The sequence below is a fragment of the Aulonocara sp. 'chitande type north' Nkhata Bay genome, linkage group LG9 (genome assembly GCF_057382095.1).
Source record: "Aulonocara sp. 'chitande type north' Nkhata Bay isolate Kocher_YH1m ecotype deep benthic linkage group LG9, A_spYH_male_GT1.1, whole genome shotgun sequence".
NCBI classification, from domain to species: Eukaryota; Metazoa; Chordata; class Actinopteri; order Cichliformes; family Cichlidae; genus Aulonocara; species Aulonocara sp. 'chitande type north' Nkhata Bay.
Window position 1 is genome coordinate 7,632,909 of NC_141352.1, and position 25,947 is coordinate 7,658,855.

The 25,947-nt window shown below is 49.3% G+C and overlaps 1 protein-coding gene across 1 annotated transcript in view; it reads right to left on the minus strand.

Annotated features, from left to right (window-relative positions):
• Positions 1 to 3,209: 3,209 nt before the first annotated feature.
• LOC147321528 (activin receptor type-2B-like) overlaps positions 3,210 to 25,947 on the minus strand; it is a 29,014-nt gene continuing 6,276 nt past the window's right edge. Inside the window, exons 2-11 of the mRNA XM_086305533.1 lie at positions 14,672 to 14,879; positions 11,596 to 11,702; positions 11,186 to 11,334; positions 10,243 to 10,386; positions 10,025 to 10,168; positions 9,800 to 9,948; positions 8,291 to 8,405; positions 8,067 to 8,205; positions 7,827 to 7,957; positions 3,210 to 7,303 (exon numbers count right to left, since the gene is read on the minus strand). Of these exons, the coding sequence (XP_086161659.1) occupies positions 7,082 to 7,303; positions 7,827 to 7,957; positions 8,067 to 8,205; positions 8,291 to 8,405; positions 9,800 to 9,948; positions 10,025 to 10,168; positions 10,243 to 10,386; positions 11,186 to 11,334; positions 11,596 to 11,702; positions 14,672 to 14,879 (1,508 nt within the window). The 3' untranslated portion in view covers positions 3,210 to 7,081. The remainder of the gene's footprint in view (positions 7,304 to 7,826; positions 7,958 to 8,066; positions 8,206 to 8,290; positions 8,406 to 9,799; positions 9,949 to 10,024; positions 10,169 to 10,242; positions 10,387 to 11,185; positions 11,335 to 11,595; positions 11,703 to 14,671; positions 14,880 to 25,947) is intronic.

Below are 25,947 nucleotides of genomic sequence, written 5' to 3' on the forward strand. Positions count from 1 at the left end.
TGTACACCTGAGACTGTCACCTGTCTGTCTGTCCTGCACTCTCTCTCTGTTTCTTTCTCTCTGATTGTGGAATAAAAGTATGAACATGTGTTTATAAGTTACACTTGTGTTTGAATCCTGCAGCTTATCGCACATTTGATTTCCATGTGTGACGACTGCAAGTGTCCAGAGTGAGGACAGACTGAGGGACCCACTGCTGCACATCATCTGTGAGGCTTTGCAGCCCTGATGATCCACCAGGACAAACTCAGCAGAGGAAGAGGAGGAGGAAGAGCCAGCAGCAGCTGACAGATGGAGAGAATAGACAGACTGTTCCCTGTTTGTGAAGGACTGCTAGGAAAGTTTAACAGAACTGTCTGTGCTGAATCAGTCTTATTAGGTAATGTTCAAATAATGTGATCATCCCAGTGTTTCCAGTGTGGGAGAAAGTACTCAGAGTACTCAGGGCCTTCAAGCTGGCTGTAGTTAAACCTTTACTCAAAAAGCATCTCTACACCCAGCAGTCTTAGCTAATTATAGGCCAATCTCCAACCTTCCTTTCATATCAAACATCCTTGAAAGAGTACTTGTCAAACAGCTAACAGATCATCTGCAGAGGCTTATTTGAAGAAGCGAGACCCTACAAGCAGCCACAAAAAGAAAGTTATAGCTTGCCTTCAAGACTTTGAAAAGGACAAAATCATTGACCGCCTTACATATCACCGCCTTTACCCAGGGGATGCCATACCCTGCATTTACAGACTTCCTAAAATCCACAAGGAAGCTGTCCCACTCAGACCCATAGTCAGTAGCATAAACTCATTGCTAAACACCTTGCTACCATCCTTGCTCCTCTCGTGGGGAACACCCCACACCACATCAAGAACTCCACTGACTTCACCGACAAGGTCCAGAAACTTACCCTGGATCCAGATGAAACCATGGTGTCCTTTGATGTAGTCTCTCTCTTCACTTGCATACGCACCACGGAGGCCGTGGAGACTGTCAGAAAACGACTACAAGAAGACAGCTCCTTGGAGGACAGGACCAACTTCACACCCGATCAGATCTGCACACTGTTAGACCTCTGCCTCACCACCACATATTTCAAGTACAACGAAGGCTTTTACAGACAAAAACATGGCTGTGCCATGGGCTCCCCCGTGTCACCTATTGTAGCAACCTTTACATGGAGGAAGTGGAAAGGAAGGCTCTTGGCTCTTTCAAAGGAAGAGTACCCAGCCACTGGTACAGATATGTGGACGACACCTGGGTCAAAATCAAGACACAAGAAGTGGAATCCTTCACTGCGCACATTAACGCTGTGGATAAAAACATCAAGTTCACCAGGGAAGACACAAAGGACGACTGTCTGCCTTTCCTGGACTGCGCTGTGGACATTGAAGAGAACGGCAAACTCAACATCGAAGTTTACGGGAAGCCCACACACACGGACCAGTACCTCCTCTTTGACTCCCATCACCCTCTGGAACACAAACTTGGAGTAATCAGGACCCTACACCACCGGGCAGAACATGTTCCCTCTAAGCCTGAAGGAAAAAAAGAAGGAACACACACATGTAAAGGAAGCACTCAAAACGTGCGGCTATCCTAAATGGGCGTTCTTAAAGTCAGCAAAGAGGCACAGAAAAGAAGACCAGACACCAGCGAGGGAGGATAAGAAGGACAGACGCAACAACATTGTCATCCCCTATGTAGCCGGTGTATCAGAGAAACTCAGGAGAGTTTTCTCCAAGCATGACATCCCGGTGCATTTCAGACCCAGCAACACACTCAGACACAAACTGGTTCACCTGAAAGACAAAACGCCAAAACACAGACTTAACAATGTGGTGTATGCTGTACAGTGCAGCGAGGAATGCTCAGACCTCTACATTGGAGAGACCAAACAACCACTTCACAAGCGCATGGCACAACACAGAAGAGCCACCTCCACAGGACAAGACTCAGCAGTCCGTCTGCATCTTAAGGATAAAGGTCACTCTTTGAGGATGCCAATGTTCACATTTTGGACAGAGAGGACAGATGGTTTGAAAGAGGAGTGAAAGAAGCATCTATGTCCACTGTGAGCAACCATCTTTGAACAGAGGCGGGGTTTACGACACCAACTCTCTGCCATCTATAATCCAGTTTTGAGATCCTTCCCAGACGCCTTAACGCCCACTCACATCCTGGGCCATCTGACCTCAGGAATTCGCATGATAAGGTGGGGCCAGGTTTCACAATGAGCTCACCCAAAACTCTGGCTGATTGGGACCCACACCCAGTTTCCCACCTTGGCTCAGGCGATTAGAGGATCATCAGGGGGTCCTTTTGTCCCTCTGTGGGGGGAAACTCCCACTAGGTTTATATCTGGGACTCTCCACCATTTGACCTTAGAACTGAAGAAGCTTCTCAGATGAGAGGTGAAACGTCTTCAAGCAACTTAAAGAAGTCCAGACGCTTTTCTTTCCAAGCTCCTTTGGCTTATTTGAAGAGTTTCAGTCAGGTTTCAGAGCTCATCACAGCACAGAAACAGCTTTAGTGAAGGTTACAAATGATCTTCTTATGGCCTCTGACAGTGGGCTCATCTCTGTGCTTGTCCTGCTAGACCTCAGTGCAGCGTTCGATACTGTCGACCATAATATCCTATTAGAGCGATTAGAACATGCTGTAGGTGTTACAGGTGTAATATGTGTCATACATTACACATATTACACAAATATGCTCTCTTCCACAGCTTGTCTTTATCCTGTCTTCCTTCTCTCACCAATCACAATTAAAAGGGAGTTTTTCCTTCCCACTGTTGCCAAAGTGCTTGCTCATAGGGGGTCATATGATTGGTTGGGTTTTTCTCTGTATGTATTATTGTACGATCTACTGTACAATATTAAGCACCTTGAGGCGACTGTTGTTGTGATTTGGCATATAAATAAAGCTGAATTGAACTGAATAAAACTAAAAAAACATTTTGTTTTACTTGTTTTTACTGCAAAAAACTTTCCATCTATACTAAATGACCTTTCACTGTTTCTCTAACAGGTGTAGCGTAGACTACATACGTATGATAATCTCCACCCTCCTTTACTTCTTCCAACCGTTCGAGTGTCCACAGGGCCAGTTCTGGCCCCCGGACCTTATGTTTGACACCCCTGACCAAACACCACCCATGCTCTTCTTCCTGCTCCACCTTATGGTAAAGAAATCCAGCAGTCTGTTTAAAATACTGTCACATTTTTATTGTTTCATTTACAAAAAGTTTCATTTTCTACAGTTTATTGGAGTGTGAGCCTCAGAGTCACCGGCTCAGATACATTCATACAGCGACGACACACACACACACACACACACACACACACACACACACACACACACACACACACACACACACACACACACACACACACACAGGTCATTTCCTGTCAGTCTCCAGGCAGACGGAGCAGGTGGAGGTTCTCTTTATAAAGCACCACAGTAAAACCAGGAACCTCCATCAGTCGCCTCTACTGAAGGAAGGACCGGAACCAGGAAGAGGCTTTTATTTTGTTAGATGTCACTTCCTCCTTCCTGTTCATATATGTATGTACACGTGTATTTATACATGTTAAACTGCTCCTCCTACAGTCACGCCGATGAAGATCAGTCGCTTCTCTTCCTGTTTAGAGACTCACAGCTCGCTCCTCCCACAGGTGGAGCAGATGGCGTAGGTGGAGCTGACCGCCTCTGTCGGCCCATGCCACAGGAAGTGAACGGTGCTCATGACTTTCAGTGAGTGTAGGACTCCAGCTGCAGCTCCAGATGTTATAACATTTGGAACCGTGCATTCTGGGTCGGCTGTTTTACTTCAGCGTAAAGTGGCAGCAGAGCTGTTAGCCAATCAGATCACAGCTGACACGGCGAGGCGGTTTGCTGTGCAGGTCAACAGCCTGATAACGCACAGCTAGCTTTCCTAATCCTAACTGCCATGTAAAGCAGGGCTAGCTTACCCTGAGTACGGGTCACTGTTGCCATGACGATCACCCCCTCCCCCCCCAGAAAAAAATCAGACGTATAAGTAATGCGCCCGTCGATTGGCAGCAAAGTCGACAGAGGGGGCGGGTCCCAAGACCAGTGACAGTACCTCGCTCGTTCACGGCGTGTCTGATCGATTCGTTAGCAGCTCTGCTCTTTTCCCGCCTTAGTCATGTTTAAACGAAGATTCGCTGGGATCACAGCTCTGCTCGCCGTCACAGTCAGCACAGCGAGCGTTCAGTCCTACACTCACAGGGCTGTCCTGAGGATAAACACCCAGAACTCCTTTCTGCTCGTCACTATTTAAAAACTTCGATGGCAGAGACAGAGGACTGTGAGGGAACTCGTGTCTCTGACCTCGGCCGTTTCTTTGGCACAGGCCAAAATACCAAAAAGGAGGCGGCCATCTTCACACACCTGCTCAGGACAAGCTGGAGGAAGGAGTCACGTGACTCGCTCTCTTTAGCATCGAGCTCCAAGGACTCGGAGACCAGAACCTCCCTCACAGCTCTGAGGGAGGTGTTAGCCAGGTCAGTGCTAGCAGCACAAGCTAACTCTGATGAAATAACCTGGCCAGGTGTTTCCGTGTGCAGTCATGTACTGTAGAGTCAGATCAGCTGGCCGAGGCCCTGAACAGCCGGTGATGTCAGCAGACAACAGGAAGTTCAGGGTTTTGGGGCATTTTTGGAAGCGTTGATGCGCCGTCCTGCCTCACAGGAACTTGCATCGGTTCTCATGGAGGCGGCAGCTGCTGGGGAACAGCTGGAGATCCAAACTACCCGGCCCGACGGGTCGAACGAGCGTCCTAAATTATTTACAGAGATGAATTCTCAGGACAGAAAAATAAAAGAATGAAAGCACCGTGCAGCAGCTGAGTCGCTAACCATGCTGAGCACAAACAAGCGGGCGCAGCACAGCGTTTCCACCTGTGAGACTTTAATGAGGTAACCAGTTCCTGAAACACCTGGAGTCAGTGACTGAGGCGGGGTTAGCCCTGAAGGAGGTCAGACTGCAGGTGGAGCGCTGCCTGAAGTACTACACCTTACTTTAGAGTCACTGAATCGATCACAATAACAGATCCCGAGGAGGCGTTAAACCATGTGACCTGTTACAGCAAGGAGAGAACAGCGAGTGGACGAAGAGTCAGGAAGGAAACAGAAAGGAGGTAGTAGAGGAAAGGAAAGAAGGAAACCTGAAGAGAGAGGAGGAAGGATGAGAGGAAGTCCAGGTGTGAAATGGCAGCGAGCTGTGAGTCGGACGGCCGGGCAGCTCCGCGGGTTTAATGGAAACAACAAAAACACAAAGTAAACAATAAAAGATCACAAACATCAAAATGTAAAAATCCAGCTCGTAGAAAAGTCTGAGGTATTTCCGCTGTGTTGAGGTGGTCTGTGCTTCAGGAGCTCTACTGTCGTCTCTACTGTCGTCTCTACTGACACTCTCATTGATCAGTGCTGATCATTAACCCCCCCCCCTCACACACACACACACACACTCTGTACAAACACAGATTTGCATGTGGTCAATGTCACTAAAATCAAACTAACAATAAAAAGAATCTACAGAAATATATTCATCATCATCATCATCATCGTCAGGGTCAGCAGCAGCATCGTAGACATTCATGTTACATGTATGGCATCACAGAAGGGAAGAACAGGGGCGTTAGAAGGACACAGGCGACCTTTGACCTCTGCAGCAGCTTGTTAGGATCAGTCTGTGGATCTGGACAGCTGGATGTGAGTCAGTGGGGCATGAGACGTTCATAAACAGAAATCAGCTGTTTGACCTCACAAATGAAATCTCAGTCACATAGTGTGCATGTCCAGGGCTTTTATTGTGAAAGGCAGGGACAGGAAGAAGCCCTCCTTCCACACGTGTAGAATAAATCATGCAGCACTCACACGTCGGACGCTCAGTTTGAAGGCTTTAACCTGAAGGTGGCGCTGCTGAAGGTCAAAGGTCACCGGTCTTTCAGGTAACACAGGCAGGAAATAGGTGTAAACTCAAACCTGTCACACCATGTGACTGTTTACACACACACGCTCACAGACACACACACACACACACAGACACACACACACACAGGCTCACAGACACACACACAGACACACACACACAGGCTCACAGACACACACACACACACAGACACACACACACACACACGCTCACAGACACACACACACACAGGCTCACAGACACACACACACACACGCTCACAGACACACAGACACACACACAGACACACAGACACACACACACACACACACACAGACACACACACACACCTGAATGCATGCATCATTCACCTGTTGGTTTGATTACCTGAGAAATTATTTCCAAACCAACCAAAATGCTGTGGTTGAGCGCAGTCAGCCAATCACACCTCTGCAATGTGAGGCCAACCAATCACAGTCTCTCTGCCTTCACCCCCAGGCGAGAAGACTGAGACACAAAACACGGGAGAACGGAAACCGCCACACTGGAAACAAACAGGCCCATTTCGCCTTTTTCCGTCTGACATCACTTCCTGTTTCCGTCCGTTGGATTTAAAGATGCGAACAGCGACGTGTTGTCGCAGGAGACCGATAAAAACTAAAGTCCAGGTAAAGTAGTAAAGCGGTCGCTGTGGATGTGTGTTTGCTGTGTAACAGTCTCGGGCTCCTCTGTGGGTTTTGCAGCATTGTAGTCGCCTGGTGACAGGTGGTTGCTAGGTGACGCTGTTGTCAGGTGGGTAGATATGATCCAGATGTGAGTAGAAGACCGCAGAGGCAGGAATGAGCGAAGAAAACGGTAAAAAATGAGCGAATAAAAAGGGTCGCTGAGGTACCTGGAGATCGAAGCATTCACTGAGTCGGACCCTGAACGCGTTTTCTCATAAAACACACGCCTGGTTAAAAAGACACGAATGAGTCCCACTGAGAGGAAAACTTAGGAACAACGAGGTGTGCTGGTACTCCGTCCCAACGGACGAGAGGGAATCACAAAGAGTCCAAAAGAAGTCCAGAGAGTAAAATAGCAGCTGCTCTCACGCCCGAAATTCCACTGCGGAGCGATGGCGTGGTGTGTGCACCTCGTTTCTTTCATAGACTCATATACTGGAGTCTTTGGGCGGCAGGTCCACGTTAGTTACCATGGGAACAGGTGCGACAGAGGAACCCAGCAGGGTGTTGTTTTCGGAGGTAGGTGGGGCGATGGTGGCGGTGAGGCGGCGGATCTGGGCGATTCTCTCCTCCACGCAGCCGGCCGACAGGCGAGCCTCGGCGTCGTGATCCCAGCACTCCTCGACTGACTCACAGATCTGAGCTAGACCCTGCAGAGAGCAGCACATGGGGGAGGCGGGGTTAGCGAAGGAAGCACTGCGATCGAGAAAAGGCCTTCGTCAAACACAGGGCGCTGTTGTAAAGGATGGCATCATCAGCATAAACGTGCACACACAACAGCCCTGCTGTGGATCAGCTCTGTCACATAACTGTGGCGTCTTTACCTGAAAACACCTCCAGACACCTGCAGGTCCACATGATTTATAGAAGGCGTCCCTCAGGGATCCATGCTAGGCCCACTCATGTTTACACGAAAACCCCACAGCTCAGCACAGGACACTTTTACACTGATGATACCATTCTTTATATTTACATATACACGAACACATCTCTGCTTAAATACAACTTCTAAGACAAGCAAGTCTTTTACCTCCACAGGGAAACGTTTCCCTCTAATACTGCTCAGTCTTACAGTACAAAACACCTGAAAATAAAGGGGCTGATGATAGAAGGTGTCCCTCAGGGATCCAGATCTGGCCCCCTGATGTTTCATGGACTGAGGTTCAGACTCACGCTGTGTTTGAGCCACGGCTCTCTGATGGTTGGTCTCATCTTCTTGTGGACCACGACTTCCTGCAGGTCCTCCAGTGATGGATGCTGACCAACCTCCTCCTCGAACGGCAGCATGTACTCATCCACCGGACCTGAACACACCACATATTAAAGATGGGCGGAACCAACATCCGCTCCTGAGACGTCAGGTAAACCCTCGCTGTGCTGTTAAGGTGTGGTTCGAGTGTGTGTGTGTGTTACCGTCTGCAGCCTTGCAGCGGGACACCAGCTCCCACAGCACCAGGCCCATGGCGTACATGTCGATCCGGAGGAAGGCGTCTCTCTGGAAGTTGATGGCTCCTTCTAAGACCTCGGGGGCCATGTAGCGCCTGGTGCCCACCTGCACACACAGACACACACAAGAGTGAGCGTGAGCGACGCAGCGACGCTCGTCTCCTCGGCCGCCTGCGGTCAGACCAGCTTACCTGTCCGTGCGTCTCTCCCGGCGGTTTCCCTGGCTCGAAGCAAACGGCGAGGCCGAAGTCTCCGATCACCGCCGTGAGGTCCGAGCGCAGCATGATGTTCTTACTCTTCAAATCCCTGAGAGAGTGAGACACGATCAAATGTGGCCGCCGTTACCTGTCTGACCCCGCCCACAGTCCTGCTCCTCATCGATCTACTGTGTTATTCAACTACAGCTCCCATGATGCTTTTAGCTGCTGCCTACAGCACTCTGATTTCTGTGGTGTCAACATGTACTACTATATGCATGTAGTAGTACATGTAGTAGCTTTCATCTAGCCGTGCAGGTTGTGATTCAGCCCCAGCACACACTGAGCTCTACACTTCCTGCTAACCTGCTGCTGCATGCTGATACTGTGAGTCTCTGTATGTGTTCACTGTGGAGCTGAAAGCAGCAGAGCAGCGTGTGAGCAGCGTGTAAGCAGCGTGTGAACAGCGTGTTAGCGGCGTGTGAGCAGCGTGTTAGCGGCATTCGAGCAGCGTGTTAGCAGCGTGTGAGCAGCGTGTGAGCAGCATTCGAGCAGCGTGTTAGCAGCGTGTGAGCAGCATTCGAGCAGCGTGTTAGCAGCGTGTGAGCAGCGTGTTAGCAGCATTCGAGCAGCGTGTTAGCAGCGTGTGAGCAGCATTCGAGCAGCGTGTTAGCAGCGTGTGAACAGCGTGTTAGCAGCGTGTGAGCAGCGTGTGAGCAGCGTGTGAGCAGCGTGTGAGCAGCATTCGAGCAGCGTGTTAGCAGCGTGTTAGCAGTGTGTGAACAGCGTGTTAGCAGCATTCGAGCAGCATGTTAGTAGCGTGTGAGCAGCGTGTTAGCAGTGTGTGAACAGCGTGTTAGCAGTGTGTGAACAGCGTGTTAGCAGCATGTGAGCAGCGTGTTAGCAGCATTCGAGCAGCGTGTTAGTAGTGTGTGAGCAGCATTCGAGCAGCGTGTTAGCAGTGTGTGAACAGCGTGTTAGCAGCATGTGAGCAGCGTGTTAGTAGTGTGTGCGCAGCGTGTGAGCAGCATTCGAGCAGCGTGTTAGCAGTGTGTGAACAGCATGTTAGCAGCATGTGAGCAGCGTGTTAGCAGCATGTCGAGCAGCGTGTTAGTAGCGTGTGAGCAGCGTGTTAGCAGTGTGTGAACAGCGTGTTAGCAGCATTCGAGCAGCGTGTTAGCAGCATTCAAGCAGCGTGTGAGCAGCGTGTTAGCAGTGTGTGAACAGCGTGTTAGCAGTGTGTGAACAGCGTGTTAGCAGCATTCAAGCAGCGTGTGAGCAGCGTGTTAGCAGTATTCGAGCAGTGTGTTAGCAGCGTGTGAGCAGCTGCTGCGCGTTGAGCACGTGAACATAAGCGATCTCTGAGATTCTGAAGTAAAAACGAGCAGCGTGAACTGTGACGTCCTCTAACGCTGACTCACAGCTCCACCGTGTGGCAGCAGCTCGTCACTGCAGACTAGGGTTTCCTGTCTGATCTGTAGGTGTGGGGGTTTGTGGGCAGACCTGTGGGCGATGGCCGGTTTGGGACCCTCTCCCTTCAGTTGGGGGACGTCTTCGTGGAGGTACGCCAGGCCGCGCGCCGTCGTCTCGGCTATGTGGCACAGCTCGGACCAGCTGATCATGTTTCCCTTCAGGAAGCCCGACAGCGAGCCCTGCAGAGACAAACATCAGGAGATCGACCCCACACCCCCGGGAGTTTCTGACCCCCCCTCGGCCCCCCTTCCTCACCCTCTCGTGGAACTCTGTGATGAGCCACAGCTCGGCCTCGGGGTGGCTCCCTCGTTTCTCTGCGGCGATGAACCTCAGGATGTTCTTGTGCCTCATGCCCGGCGTCATGAACACGTCCCTCTCGGTCTCCCAGGAGTCCTTATTCTGCAAGGAGGAGGAGGTGAGGAAGGGTTGGGAGTCAGGACGGCTGCCCTGATGCTCGGAGCAAACACCGGTACCTGCATGGGGAAGATCTTCACGGCCATGTGTTCGTTCATCATCTGAGCCTTCCAGACGCAGCCGAAGCGCCCCCTGGCTTTCACCTCCAGCAGCTGCAGAGGCTTCAGCCCCAGCAGGGGGGAGGCAGGAGGTGGACCAGGATCCTGGAGGAGAGGAAAGGAGAGTGGGGGAGGGCATCAATGTGACACATTTATAGACAGCAACATGACAGAAGCCCCTCCCATGTCAGAATTAATGTGACCCCTGAATCCTCCCTTAGTTATGCTGCAGTAGGTGTAGGCTGCTGGGGGATTCCCATGATGCACTGGGTGTTTCTTCTTCACTCACTATGTGTTAACAGACCTCTCTGCATTGAATCATATCTGTTATTAACCTCTGTCTCTCTTCCACAGCATGTCTTTGTCCTGTCTTCCTTCTCTCACCCTAACCAGCAGCAGATGGCCCCGCCCCTCCCTGAGCCTGGTTCTGCTGGAGGTTTCTTCCTGTTAAAAGGGAGTTTTTCCTTCCCACCGTCACCAAAGTGCTTGTTCATAGGGGGTCATGTGATTGTTGGGTTTTTCTCTGTATCTATTATTGTGCGATCTACTGTACAATATAAAGCGCCTCGAGGCGACTGCTGTTGTGATTTGGTGCTGTATGAATAAAAACTGAACCACAGGTGAGAGTGCTGTCAATACACGGGCCACCTGTTCAGGTGAATCCCGCCTCTCGCCCTATCAGACCGATTGGCCGTGTTTTACAGTTCAATATGAGGAACCACGATGTGGTGACAAACCCTCGTTTGAGATGTTTCCTGCTGCAGTGCCTGCAGACCACCAGCAGATGGAGCCGTCTCAGCATTGCAGAGTCAAACTGACGTCATCAGCTCCGGTCTGCAGGTCAAAGTAACCGAGTACTTCTACTCGTTTCATCAAAAGGTAAGCGTGAGTGTTTGAGGCTCACCTCGGCAATGTCCACGTGTCCATACGGAGGTTTGCGGTGTTGGTACATCCAGACGGTGGTGAGCAGAGCGACAGACAGCATGGTGACGGGCAGCAGGCAGTAAATCATCACGTTTAACACACCCACGCTGTGGGGCGGGGCCTTGATCACTGACACACACAGAAAGACTGCATTTACATTTAAAAGGACTTTATTGGCGCTGGGTTACCATGGTAACTTTGGAAACGCCCCTGACAGTCTGGTGCGAGGAAACCTGCCGACGGGTTTCAGTATATCAAGACTGTACATAAAAGATGGAGGAGGCACCCATGACACCACCTGTTGAAGTCACGACCTCATGAAGCACAAACAATGATACGAGGAGAAGACACGTGTGACACGTGCTAACGGACCAATCAGATGGCACTCACGTGGCACGGTGATGTCCGGCAGGTGGGTGAAGCGCTCGTTGCAGAGGTTTCCTTCACAGCAGCAGAAGAAGACCTGCGGGCTCTCCTCGGTGGCCACACACTGCTGCCTGAGAGAGAGACAGGAAATGACTTCACACACAGTAACACTCTGACTAGGGCTGCTCAATTAATCGAATTTTAATCACGATTACGATCTGGGCTTTCAAGGATCATTAAAAATGACTGAGCCAATTATTAGCCCCTCCCTCGTGCTTTACTCTCGCGCTGCTCCGTGTGGCAAATCGAGCGCACCTCTCTGAATTTCGAACACGTGTCACAACAATAAGAGGACCCGAGGGAAGCTCGGAAAGCTCAGCAGAAGTTATTTGGAGAGGAGAGTGACTGCCGTTGGTTGAAAAGAGGTAAAAACCTTCAGTGGTGTGGAAACATTATGGGTTCAGTCAGACGTGGATCAAGTAGACACAGTGTGTAAACTTTGCTACAGTGTAGCTGCACCACAGAGCAACACTGCAAAGCTCACTAAACATAGATGTTTACATTTCTTATATTGCAAACATTTGCACTGTTATCAGTATTTGTGTGACACACTAATGTGTGATCCCATCAGAAGTAGTACTTGTTAAAAAAATGAGAGATTTGTCACCGAAGTGAACTATATGTAATGAGGTAGTTGCACCCCCCAGCCTCCGGGTGGCGCATTGTTCAGTGAGACAGAATAGCGAGGTCATAGGTCCTCCTCTCCAATATGGCAGAAGCGAGGCAAAGAGAAACTTCACCAGTCGTCTCTGTCTCATCATTTCCCTGTTTTGCAGGTTTGTAACCGGTAAAACTATATTAAAACTGTTGTAAAATATTGATAAGAAACACAGCTAAATGTGGGGTATAAATCAGCGGGTAAACCCTGTTATTTGTTACGTTTTATGAAGTAGAAGGACTGGAAAAAATGCCAAAGCCTAGCCAGCCGCGGGCGCCATTTTGGTTTCCTTTCTCCACTTACTTCAGGTCGTTTTAGCTGAATAAGCTCCTTGTCGTGTCCTGATTTTGTGAATATGAATGTTAATCTGCTGTTGGCAGTGAAGAACGACTGTTTACTGGTTCTGAAAAGTGATTTTGAGAATGTTAAAGCTAAAGCTAAGCCTGCCAGCATACACATGACTCTTTCATGTATTTGTGAGCTACTAAGCTAAATTGGTTTAAGACCAAGCACTGGTATGTTGGTTAAAACAATCAGAATACATAGGTATTTGGGTTAAAAGTTAGAGGTAAAAATGTATTTGAACATGCATTTCATATTGTTTTGGATTGTCATTCAGAGAGAATAGCCGAGTAAATGATTTGAAGGTCACTACACGTGAAGTACTTTTGGTTGCCATGAAAAGATCGTGGTATTGCAGCTTGAACATACAGACGGTTTTATTGTTATTTCTGTTGTATATAGAGAATGGTGATGCTGCAAGTTAAAAATACATGTGATTGTATAAATAAATATGGCAGAAGCGAGGCAAAGAGAAACTTCACCAGTCGTCTCTGTCTCATCATTTCCCTGTTTTGCAGGAACATTTAATCTGTTTTACCGGCCCATACTCTGGGTCGGTTACATTGCACACTGTTTTATATTATTTTTTGACAGGCTCCTGCATGGGGTGGGAGATGTTGTCCAACAGGGATGACAGCTTAGCCACCGTTCTCCTGTCACTGTCCACCTCCACTGGGTCCAGAGGGCAGAACAGAGCTGGCCCTGATCAGCCCGTTCAGTCTCTTCCTGTCCCCGGCAGAGATGCTGCCGCCCCAGCAGACCACAGAGTAAAGGAAGGCTGAGGCCACCGCAGAGTCACAGAAGGTCTTCAGGAGTGGGCCCTCCACTCCAAACGACCTGAGTCCCTGCAGCAGGTACAGCCTGCTCTGCCCTCTCCTGTAGAGGGCGTCTGAGTTATGAGTCCAGTTTGTTGTTCAGATGAACACCAAGCTACCTGTAGCTGATTCATTACTATTAATGAAGGTTACTCTCCACACCAACACCAGCTAGATGTTTAAATCTTAATATAAATGAGTAACAGTAGGTGGACATTAGGTAAGGCGCGTATATAAAACCGTAGTAAAGGGACCTCTGTGTCGGGCTCGTAGCTGAAAACTAGCTTTACTTTGTTGTCTGGCTCAACTTTGCTAGCAGAGACAGAGAGAGGCGTTGATTGTTTCAGAGGAAAACAGGAACAACTGCTCGGTGACAGCTCGTACTTTTTTTCTCCCCCCTCGCTCACAGACACATCACGGGTACAGCAGTCCATCCTCCCTGCAGCACGGACTACACTGCCCATCAGGCTTTAGGGCGATGCCTGCAACACTCTGCCTGTTGCCTTCATATTAAATCATTTAAAAAAATATTTCTTCACGTCATTATGCGGCTGCAAGTAGAGGTGACATCAGAGCCTCTTAATGCGTGTTTGGTTTGGGAATCACCAAAAACAGAGAGAGCACAGCCTGACGTATGAAACAGGAAAAGACCGCCGTGTAATCCATTTATTTCAACAAAGTAACTGTATTCTGATTACCACCTTTTTAAACGGTAACTGTAATGGAATATAGTTACTCATATTTTGTATTCTGCATGTATTCCATTACTCCCAACACTGCCAGGGATAAAGTGGCGTTCCACCCTCGTGACCGCGTGGTCTGCAGCACACAGTACACCCAGGTGGGAGGACGCAGCCCCCCAGCATGTTGCCCTGTTTTAATCCCACAGAGGATCTTCAGGGTCAATGATCACGTCCCTGTGAGCAGCTGCTCTGAAGGGAAACAGGAACGCAGCAGGACAGGACAGACTGACTGTCATAGATTTGTTTACATGCATTTACAGGACTTCAGTCATTGTGGGGTCTACCTGACAACATAAAACACATTCAGGTGACTGTGGCTGTGATTTGGATCGAAGCAGATTCTGGATCAGCTCAGTGCAAGAAGGTAAACGTGACAGCATGGATCACACTGTGGTCGGTGTGTGATGATTGGCTGGAGGAGCTCATTTATGTTGTTTGAAGGCAAGGGGTGTGTGTGTGTGTGTGTGTGTGTGTGTGTGTACCGGTCGTAGCAGTTGAAGTCGTCCAGCCAGCATCCCTTCTTCACCAGCTCGATGGAGCCCGAGTTGTTCCTCCAGGAGGCGTAGCAGTGCGAGCGTTTGTCCTGCTCGTCCTCGCAGCGCTCCACGCCGCTCTGGTTCGTCTTCTCGGTCTCGTAGTTCACGTTGTAGTACACACACTCCCTGGTGTCGGCAGTCCCACGGCTCAGCCCTGCAGCACACACACACACACAGAGGAAATGCTTTCATGGTGTGTCACAAAGCGTCCTCCACAGTCCTCCACACTCATCTAATTAAAGCACAGAGAAGAAGAGCGGAGCACCAATAACGAGCTGGACCGCCTGCTGCCGGCGACAGCGAGCTCAGACCAGGGGCGGATCCTTTTTTTCCAAACACACATGCAGCTGGTTACATGTAGTTAGAATGATTCAAATGCAGTACGTACAGGGTGGGAATGGTTGGTGATATAAAGTCCTGTTTGTGGCACATTAGTATATGTGAGGGGGCAAACTCCTCAAGATGGGTGGTGACCGTGGTGGCCATTTAGAAGTCGGCCATCTTGGATACAACTTTTGTTTTTCCAATAGGAAGAGGACCATGTGACACATCACACTTATTGGTAATGTCACAAGGACAACAACGGTGTGCTTGGTTTCAACGTAACTTTATTCTTTCATGAGTTATTTACAAGTTTCTGACCACTTATAACATGTGTGCAACGTGCTGCCCATTGTGTTGGATTGTCAGTGCAACCCTCTTCTCCCACTCTTCACACACTGATAGCAACACCGCAGGAGAAACGCCAGCACAGGCATCCAGGTGCTGCACATCTCGTATCTTCACACCACAGACGACTGCAGTACATTCAACGCTGCAGCTCTCCCGCTGCCAGCCGTACACATCACCACCACCAAACACACCCCGCCACATACCTCCATCGCCCGCTTCACCCCCATCCGCGAGCAGGCAAGCCCCGACCATCGGTGCCCCACGCCCCGGCCCAGCGACAGGGAAGTGTCCACTCTGGCGGTCGCCCGCGCCTCCAGCGGAAGCCCGGAGCTGGCCTGGTGGCCGCCCATGTGCAAACAGCGAGGACTGCAGGAGAGCAGAGGGAAGCTTCACCTCACACCGTCTGCACACACATCACGGCAGCACTCCGTCGTTATCACAAAGCTCGATCAGAGAGGAAGCCCAGAGCACACCATCAACACGTGTTCTTAGCTGTGATTGGAGGATAGAGCTGGGCGATATGAGATTTTTTCATATCACGATATGTTTTTTTCATTTCAGGCGATAACGATATCTATCACGATATAAGCCAAATAACTATATTTGTAAGATTTAAATGTGCCGTTGCTCACAAGTAAAATGTGAAATAATCAGCAGCTTGTTTTTAAATATTTATTTCCCATAATAAGTTCAACAGGGTAGATGTACTTAAGGAACATGAGACTTTTTCAGATAAATAAAGGCAAATATTGCAAACTACACAAAAGGCAGCCGCTAAAGCATTTAAGTTTCAAAATAGAACAAATGAAACAGACTAAATTGTCAATTCCACTTAGAAACAAAATATTAATTCTAAAAATAAATCTTAGTTTGTTTTACAGAAGAACAAACAAAACTGACTAACTTTTGTCAATATCAAATAAACTGAGAACTAAAAGGAAATTCTCAATCTCTCCTTGTTGTATAGCTGAGCTTTTCAAACAGTTTTAACAGTTACTTTAGTCTGACAAAAGCCGAATGACGAATTAGCGCTTCCAGTCAGAGACTGAGGCTACGTCCACACGTACACGGGTATTTTTGAAAACGGAGATTTTCCGTTTTCGTTTTAAAAAATAATCCCGTCCACACATAAAGGCAGAAATGAAGGAAAACGCTGCTATGAACATGCCAAAGCAGCAGGTGGCGCTAGATTCCTAACCGTGCAGAAATGTTGGCCAATCAGAAGTCTAGAAGCCTCGGTGGGAAAAAGTAAACAAAGCTGGGGCATAGAAGCAGAACCGAGTCGTATGTGTGGAGGGACAGTAACTGTGTGTATATGTAAGCATTTAAACACTGCAGAGTAGAATTAACAGTATTGTAGAAATTCATTTCACCGAAACAATAACGTGGCGCACAGTGTGACGCATGCACCAGTTTATTGTATTTCCAGACTTGCTTTCGGCACATTTACAGTGCACGCTACTCTGTTTTTTGTCAGACTTGAAATAGCCGAAATACCTTCACACTACGGAACTTCTATGGCTCTTCCGTTCGACAATCTCTCCGGCATTGGAACCATCATCGGTTTTCTCTTCGGTCACGCTCGGTTGATTTTTCTAGTCGGCACACTCATTTCCTCCATTACGCGCTGGCTCCATTACCCGCTGGCTGCTTCCCAAACAAACACACGTGCGGCTTGGCACTTGTGCTGTACTTAGCAAGTCACGCGACGTGACTGCGGCTGTGATTGGTTCAGCTCTGCGCTACTGAATTTGGATCGGCTGACCTTTTTTCTTTTTTTTTTTTTAAGAGGACAAGAGCGGCGAGGTCTATCGCGATAGCTTAATTTCTCTATCGAGTAAAAGTTATATCGCGATACATATCGTTATCGTTCTATCGCCCAGCTCTATTGGAGGATAAATCAAACACTTCCTGCACTCACAGCATGAAGCCACAAACCGCAGCGGCCGTCCCGCTGAGTGCTCCAACCATCTCCTCTGCTCCTCTTTCCTAAACCTTCAATCAATTTCTTTTATTTTTTGTTTGTTTGTTTGTTTGTTTGCTTTTTCCTCTCTCGCTCTCTTTCTGTCTCCCTGTCCTGTCCCCCAGTCATGTCTGTCCCATCTGTAACAACTGAAAATAAAATAAATACATAATTATAATAAAGGTCAATCAAATGGACCAATATGGCGAGACCATGATGATCCACTCGGCATCTTTCTTGGCCTTCAGACAATTCTGACGGCTAAAGATCCAAACGGGACAACAAAACAAAACTGTAGCTGCATCTTCAGAGGAGTCTCCGTGGTAACCCTGCTGATACTGCATGATGTCACAGCTTTAATCTCAGTGTGCCCTAAACACACTGTAAATAAAAGATGGTCGTAGCCACCGTGACCCCACCCACTCTGAATCCTTCACAGTGTTTCAGCCGTTGTTTCAGAGCCCGAGGTGACCAAGCAGGTGGAGTACACACACACACACACACACACACACACACACACACACACCTGCTGATCAGTAACATACAATCAAAATCCTAGAATTTCTGAAGCTCCACCTTCTCGGGCACTCTGTTGCTACAGTGACCTCACAGCAGCCCTATTATTGGTCGCCTGATGTCATTAAAAGTGCAGGTGCAGCTCAGCCGCTCACGCTGACGCAGCTCTGACTGTTTGTGAGTTTTAATGTTAGCGTGAGGAGCAGCAGGCGGAGCTTCACGTGTTCATGTCATAAATCCTACAGTCTGCTCACAAAGAGAGGAGCTGCAGGGAGAAAAGAGGCGTGGTTACTGTGGTGATCGGGAATAAAGCTGCCGCACTGCATTATGGGACAGAAAGCAGCACCTCTGATGATACTGCAATAGCAGGGAGTACACACAGGGCTTTAGCAGTAATGTTTGCAGGAAAGTACTACGACTGAACCATCATCAGTATTCTGCAGGTCGACCTCGGTTACCATGGAGACCTGTGTGCTGATGTCACTGTGTGTCATGTGACATTTACTCAGACGGCTTCTTCAGTTAAACTGGAGCAGCGAGTTCACACAAACACACCTTTGAAACAACCACTGAGCTGCTGTCAGTCGCTCTCCGTGTACTGAAGCTAAATCACATCTAATAAAACCAAGCTGACGTTTGAACTTTGACCTGAACACAAACATCAGGGTTCATTTTCCCACTGTTAGTCAAACCCAGGACTTTGAGTTCTGTCAGAGGCCGCCTCAGCTTTCAGCACGAGACCCTGTGTGCCAGAGGTGGAGCAGGCGTCCTATTACAAGCTTGATTTCATCATAATATCACAAAAAACACAAAACATGAACATTTCCTTTTTACAAACCGGCCCTGGAGCATCCCAGCAGCTTTCAGACACGTACAGCAGCAGTGTGAGCGGCACCATCAGGATCTGTGCTGGATACAGTCGGGGATCGACTCCTAATGTCTGCTCACAGTCGTTTACACACACACACACAACGCTCTGATGTCAGGTGACAGCAGGTTTATGGTCACAGAGCAGAGCGGTGATAACGCCGCCCACCCTCGCTGCGTTCTCATGACCTCGGTGACAGCGGCACAGATGTTGCGGCGAGCACGCCGATGCTCACGTCACGAAGCGGGATCGGCGACAGCTGCAGCATTGTTCTGTGTGAGCGCGGCACGGACTCGAACCCTCGGCCTTCCAGCTGCACCGTCGTGCACATTAACATTTGTGTGCTGCATACGTGTGAAAGTGTGTGACCTCTGACCTCCGGTGTCTCCAGATGACACGCATGCAGACGTGAGCCAACTGCGAATGGCTCGACTGTGAGCGCGCCGCTTTCTAATGCAAAGTAAGCTCATAGCAGCTATTAGAGCCTTTGTAAACTCCAGACACCAGGGGTCAGAGGTCACGCTCTCATATGCAAACCAGCACATATATGCACCAGCACACACACACACGGGCATCTGGCAGACCAATTATGTGCGTGCATATGTTAGTGTGATGACAGGGCAGCATATAAGATGTAAAGTCATGGGAACTAATCACACACACACACACACACACACACACACACACACACACTGGGGTAACTGGTTCCCACAGACGGCCCAGGCCCTGTGCTGGGTAAGAACCTTGTATTTAGGCGTCCTGCCCTTCAGTACAGTTTCAGACCTAAATGACCCAAACAAGGTGAGGACACGCCTCCTCCTGACCACTGACTGCCTTTACTGATGTCTTGTAGCAGGGCCGGGTGCTATGAGGCTTTCTCTGACCTCTGCTAATGTAGCTGTGTTTCCTGCATCTATCGTTCAGACTCCAGGACAATGAGCGTATGTGCACGGTGTTCCCACGAGAGCGAGCGGACAGATGGACGCTGGTCTGACGAGCGATCGACACAGAACAAACTGCGAGCACATAAAGATCGGACAGAAGCAGAGGATGGAGCTACAGCTGGAGTGAAGCTGACTCGTTCACCACGTCCTCAAACACACACGAAGCTTCTGTGGAGCTTTTTACATCATGTTTATGTGGTTTTCAAAACGATCCCTGATGCTGGATCAAGTACTTTGAATTAAACTGAATACAAATTTGGTTGATACACCAGGACATCAAACTAAAGCTGCGAGAGGACGAACTACTGAAGAAGTAATCAGAGCCTCAAGTCAACTCGTACAACAGACAAGGAGCACAAATTCTACTGTGAGGGACCTGCTCACAAACAAACTGAAACCACCCGGTATCGTTCCTGGTATCGTTCAACAGCGCCTCTTCTTTCTCAGGAGACTGAAAAGATTCGGCATGAGCCCCCGCATCCTCAGGACCTTCTATCGCTGTGCCATTGAGAGCATCCTCACTGGATGCATCACCACCTGGTATGGCAACAGCACCGACTACAACTGCAAAGCTCTCCAGCGAGTAGTGCGGTGCTCTGAATGGATAATTGGAGGTGAGCTTCCCTCCCTCCAAGACATCTACAGGAAGCGGTGCCTGAGGAAAGCGGGGAGGATCATCAAGGACTCCAGTCACCCCAGCCATAAACTGTTCAGACTGCTTCCATCAGGAAGGAGGTTCTGCAGCATCCGGTCCCGAACCAGCAGACTGAGAGACAGCTTCTTCCACCAGGCCATCAGACTGCTGAACACGTCATAGACACCTCAGCTTCACTACTGGAACTTCAACATTATGCACTACATACTGTACAGTAATGCCACTGTTTTGCACATATTCAACTCTGTATATTTTTATATATTTTATTTATTGTTTACTCTATTTAATTTGTAAAATATGTGTACACACACACACACACACACACACACACACACACACACGTAGAAAAATATTTAGTATACACATCCAGAAATGCATATACTATTATATATTGTACATATATTTATTAGTTTCAGATGTAGCCATTCTTGTATTTTGCTTGTTTACATTATTGTATTTTGCACAACTCTGTTGCTTGTGAAGCTCGCACACAAGAATTTCACTCACATGTGCTGTACCAATGTACCTGCACATGTGATGTGACAATAAAAGTGATTTGATTTGATCGAGGGACAGGAAAGTGAGCAGTAATATAAATAATAACATAAAGAATGAACTCAGCACGGCCCACCATCCACCCCGACCTCCTCCTGCAGGCGCTTCACTGGCCTGCAATGTTGCAGCACCAGTGGCACGTGAGCGTGCACGAGGCCCGGCCTGCACGCTCATGAGTCGACAGCCGATGGTGGCTGGCCCATCTGATCTGGGGAGGACGACCTGCACCAGAGCCTGAGGGTGAGCTTTGTTGACGACGTCCAGACAACATCTGTCTCCATCACCTCTGGGAGGAGACGGGATCCCCACCTCCCACCACCACCCCTCCTCCATGTTCTCACGGGAGACAGAGAGAGTCATCCCCTGAGTGAGGGGGGAGGGGCCGTCTGTCCCCAGGGAACAATCAGTTTTTCAATGACCCCCCATCTGTTCGCTGCTCGTGATTGGCCGATTGGTCCTGCTTGGCGCCCTGTGAGGTCAGACGGTGTCAAGAGTCAGGCCTCACGGGTCGTCGTGTTGTGAGGCGGTCAGCAGGAGGTCACAGCTCTGTGACATCATCGTGGATGGAAGCGTGGAGCTGCGAGCGCCGTCCTCACTGACGTGTTACTTCCTGTTTGTACAGCACGGGTTCAAACACTGCAGGCTGAGCTCAGCTGGTGACAGTGGGAGGAAGAACGCCCCTTTAACAGGAAGAGACGTCCCACAGAGGCAGAGCTGGGCCCATCTCCTAGGAATAAAAGGCAGAGCAGAGCGAAGCAAGTGATGTTGCCCGTCTGTGGTCACTAACGTCCACGCCTGGGAAACGTTTGTTGGCGTCGCACCTTCAGGCGCCAGAGCGAGCAGCAAACACGTTAGCTTCATGAAACCAAACCCTCTGATCACCTGCTGCTGTACGCTGACTCACACAGCCGAGCAGGGCGGAGCTGACACACGCGGCAGTTTACGGCGATGATGGGCGTTACCTTGGTAACACTGCTCTTAAAAACTCAACTGAAGATCAGAGGTTAAAGTGCGAAACAATAACTGATACAGGAAGTGCTCGCTCACTCTGCACATACTTTTACATGGTCAGGACACGGTACCAGTACACGTGCTGGGAGTACTGGTACTGCAGTAACAGGCTCCGCTGCTGTGAGAGCCTCGCCTCTCTGCGGCTCCCTCGCCCGGCCTCGGGTACCAGGAGCTGCAGCTGGATCTCAGGTCCAGGACAGCGAAACCATGGAAGGCTGTGACCTCACACACCAGCACGCCATCAGAGCCTGAACCTTGGGGGAGGGGGGTGTAAGGTTAAACTCTCTCACTGAGGTGATGCAGGAGGAGGAGCCAGTCTGCACAGTCAGCACAGGTTTAGGAGAACGAACACCTGATCCATCCCAGCGACAGCCGTCCCTCAGCTCGGGCTTCTTCCTGTTCAGAGGGAGTTCTTCCTTCCTACTGAGCAGCGAGCTGCTGATAGGCTCGTCTGACTGTTGGGGTTTCCCACCCCTATCGCAGGGTCTTTACGCTAAAGCAGCTGGAGGCTGTGATTTGGTGCTGCTGTATAAATAAAGTTGAGTTGATTCTGAAAAAGAGAAGACAGTAAACGCAACGTGAGGCGTTTTTAAGGTTTCCACGACGAGGTGAAACTCCGCCCCTTTGCAGATGTAAGTATGACTCAGCTGTCACCAGCCTAAAGCTCCGCCTCTGAGACCTGATAGGCTATCCATCACCAAGATCAACGTAAAACTGGACATGTGTGTGCTGTTTTTAATGATGTCATGTGACCCATAATGAGGTCACTGTACTAACAGAGCATCCAGGAAGGCGGAGCTCTTCAGGGAGGATTTTGATGATGTTGCTCATCTGCAGGTACGTGAGTGTCAGCTGATCGTGTCTGCGGGTTAACGATGGTGCTGATTAACGAGCCGCTAACACAGCGCTGAGTCAGCGCTCTCACACGCTGAGATGGCTGCTTGGATCATGTGACTCTGTGCTCTGATTGCAGCGTCCATGTTTCACCGCTCTGATAGACGACCTGCTTTCTCAGATCAATGCAGAGGGAGGAGGAGTCCGCCGTGACCCCGCCCTCACACACACCGTCAGCCCGGGAGGATTTCTGTGTGCTGGGAGGCCGAGCCATGGATGCTCAGTATGTTGGCGCCGTTGTTGTCATGTGACCATGCATGTTATAAACCTCTGGGTTTTCTTACCTGAGGAAGCAGCAGCAACGGTGCTTTTTATTGTAAACACAGTGAATCAGACGATCCTACCCGGAGCACTCTGCAACAGAGGGAAGGAAGAACTCCCTCTGAACAGGAAGAAACCTCCAGCAACACCAGGCTGAGGGAGGGGCGGGGCCATCTGAGGGGAGGAATACGGGACAAAGACGCGTCGTGGAAGAGAGCCATGGATGAATAATGACTGATGACTCGATGCAGAGAGGTGTATGTCACATGGTGACTGATGAAGAAACACTCAGTGCATCATGGGATTCTCCTATATCTATTGCTTATCGTCACAGTAACGCGTCTCCACGTGCCATGACGTAATTAATACGAACGCTACAACGAAGGTGGACGTCGAGGCGACGCTGTACCTGCTGCTCAGCCTGTGACTGTTCGTCACACGCGCGGACCACGGCGTTGTTGGAAACATGTCCCTCGTTGACCGGTTTTAAAAAATGGCGGTTCAGATTTTTGTAAACAAGACGCTCTGATCGAGCACAGCTACTGACCAGCCAATCGCTGACATGCAGTGTGACGCCACATTTTAGTACCTGCTTGGATGACTTGCAACCCTGGGTGACAAGGAACCTAGAATGTACCTGGTACCAGGAACCCAATGGAAAACCATGGAAACCGTGATGAAACGCCCCGAGTCGATCCCAGTAGGAACAGAAAAAGGGGGTCCTCACTTTTCCACAGCTCCGAATCAGGTGTGTGTCTGTGCAGCCTCAGCAGCTCGAGGCTTCCTGCATGTCTGTGGAAGTGTTAGCCTGTGGGCTCATCTGGACTGGACTCAGACCTGAGCCCAGCATGGATGTGAACACAGTTCTCTGCATTTCCTCAGAGCAGTTTATGCTTTAAAGGATCTTACCTGGTAGACCTCATAAAAGCAACGGCGCCATGTGTGAGCAGCTCAACCACACCTCAGAGCAGCGCTGGGCGATATGCCGTAAAATCCATATCACGGTATAATTTGAAGCATGTGCGGTAAAGATATGTATCGCGATATATTCCTTTCTTCTGTATAACGTATTTTACACACTATAAGGTGCGCTGAAAATCCTTAAATTTTCTCATAAATCGTCCGTGCGCCTTAAGTATGAATTCTGGTTGTGCTTACTGACCTCAAACCGATTTTATGTGCTACACGGCGCTCAAACATCTGTCAAAAAATGTTTTAGTACCACTTTGGTAAGCTACGAAGCCGCACCGCTTGATGGATTGTTGGAGCATTATGGCTACTGTAATCAAGGAGCCTCGCGGAGTAATCTGGGTCCTAAACTCCGCCCTTCAGGTCCCAAAGCCAAACGAACACTGCAGCATCACTGAGAGTTACAAACTGTCAAAATTCCTTCATCTTTAATACAATGATCAGCGTTGCAACTTTACCAGGTGTAACAATTAAGTTTAACATCCAGGCATCCATGAAAACAGGATTTATTAAATTTAACAGAGTTAGAAGTTAGCAGGAAGTTAGCTTGCTAGCTTCCACCTAAACATGATATAGCATGTTCTGACTGAGAGATTTTTGAAAAATTCAAACGTACAGCTCTGCTATCACTTCCAACATGAATGAAGACAGAAAACTAAACAGCAGTGACGTTTGTAGGGTTACTGAAGTTGGGCTAGCTGGTAGATAATGATGTGCTACGTGAGCGCTAGCTACACAGCTATGTTAGCATAAACACAGTGAAGCTGGAGGATGAACGCTAACTTTTTTTCCACTCGATAAAAGTTAACGTGAAGGTTCCTGATGGTTAGGGACAAATGCAATCGCATGGCAGGATGCTGTAAACGGACCAAACTTCAGTCAGGAGAACAACTGAGATAATCCATCCACATTTGCTTTTACTGTCGCCGCATAATCTGCAGATGATGTGGTTTACAGCCGCTGCGATGCTTTCGACCAAAACAGGTGCAGCTTGATGACACCATCAACATGTGCTATTGCGGTAGAGTGGTATAGTCAAAATCTGTACCATTAGCCAAATTTATATCGTTTCTACTGCCCACCCCCACCTCAAACTGGCTGCTAAAAGCTCTGTGATGGACGGGAGACGGAGACATAAACATGTCCTCATGAATAATTACTGTGCTGCCTTCACCTCTCCCAGAGTGCTGCTGAGCTCTGATTCACCACGTGGGTTCAGCCCGCACAGCGACACTCGTGAGGATTCCTGCTGAGAGGTTTCACGCTACCCAAGTCTTCAAGCCTCAGAGAGAGAGCGCCGTCCTCACAGGAAGTGCCGCCATCCTCATTCATGCTGACTGCTACCACCCTTGTACAAACTGAAGTGGCCTCACAGCTCTGCTCTGGACCCAGCACCTCCCCCTCTCCCATCTCCTCCTCCTCCTCCTGACCCCGTGTCATTACTCTGAGGGAGCTGCGAGGAGAACAAAAACAGACACTGGGCCTTTAAATCCTGCCAGCAGCCAGGAGAGACCCATCCCCCATCATGCATCTCTCCCTTAGCCCCCCTCGATGTTCAGGCCCTGCAGGGAGCCGGAGCACTGAACACGCCCCGACGCTGGGCTCTGTTTCATCCGGCAATAAAACAACAACAACAACACAAAAGCACACACCACTGTGAGCGAGCCGCCGCTCAGCGTCAGGCTGAAGGTGAACCCGACACTCCTCCTCACAGGCCTGCAGTGATGAGCAGCTCAGCGTCCGTTTCTGAGCCGCGTCCACACGGAGACGCTTCAGGAAAACAGGACAAGACTCAGGACAAGACTCAGCAGTCCATCTGCATCTTAAGGTCAAAGGTCACTCTTTCGAGGATGCCAATGTTCACATTTTGGACAGAGAGGACAGATGGTTTGAAAGAGGAGTGAAAGAAGCATC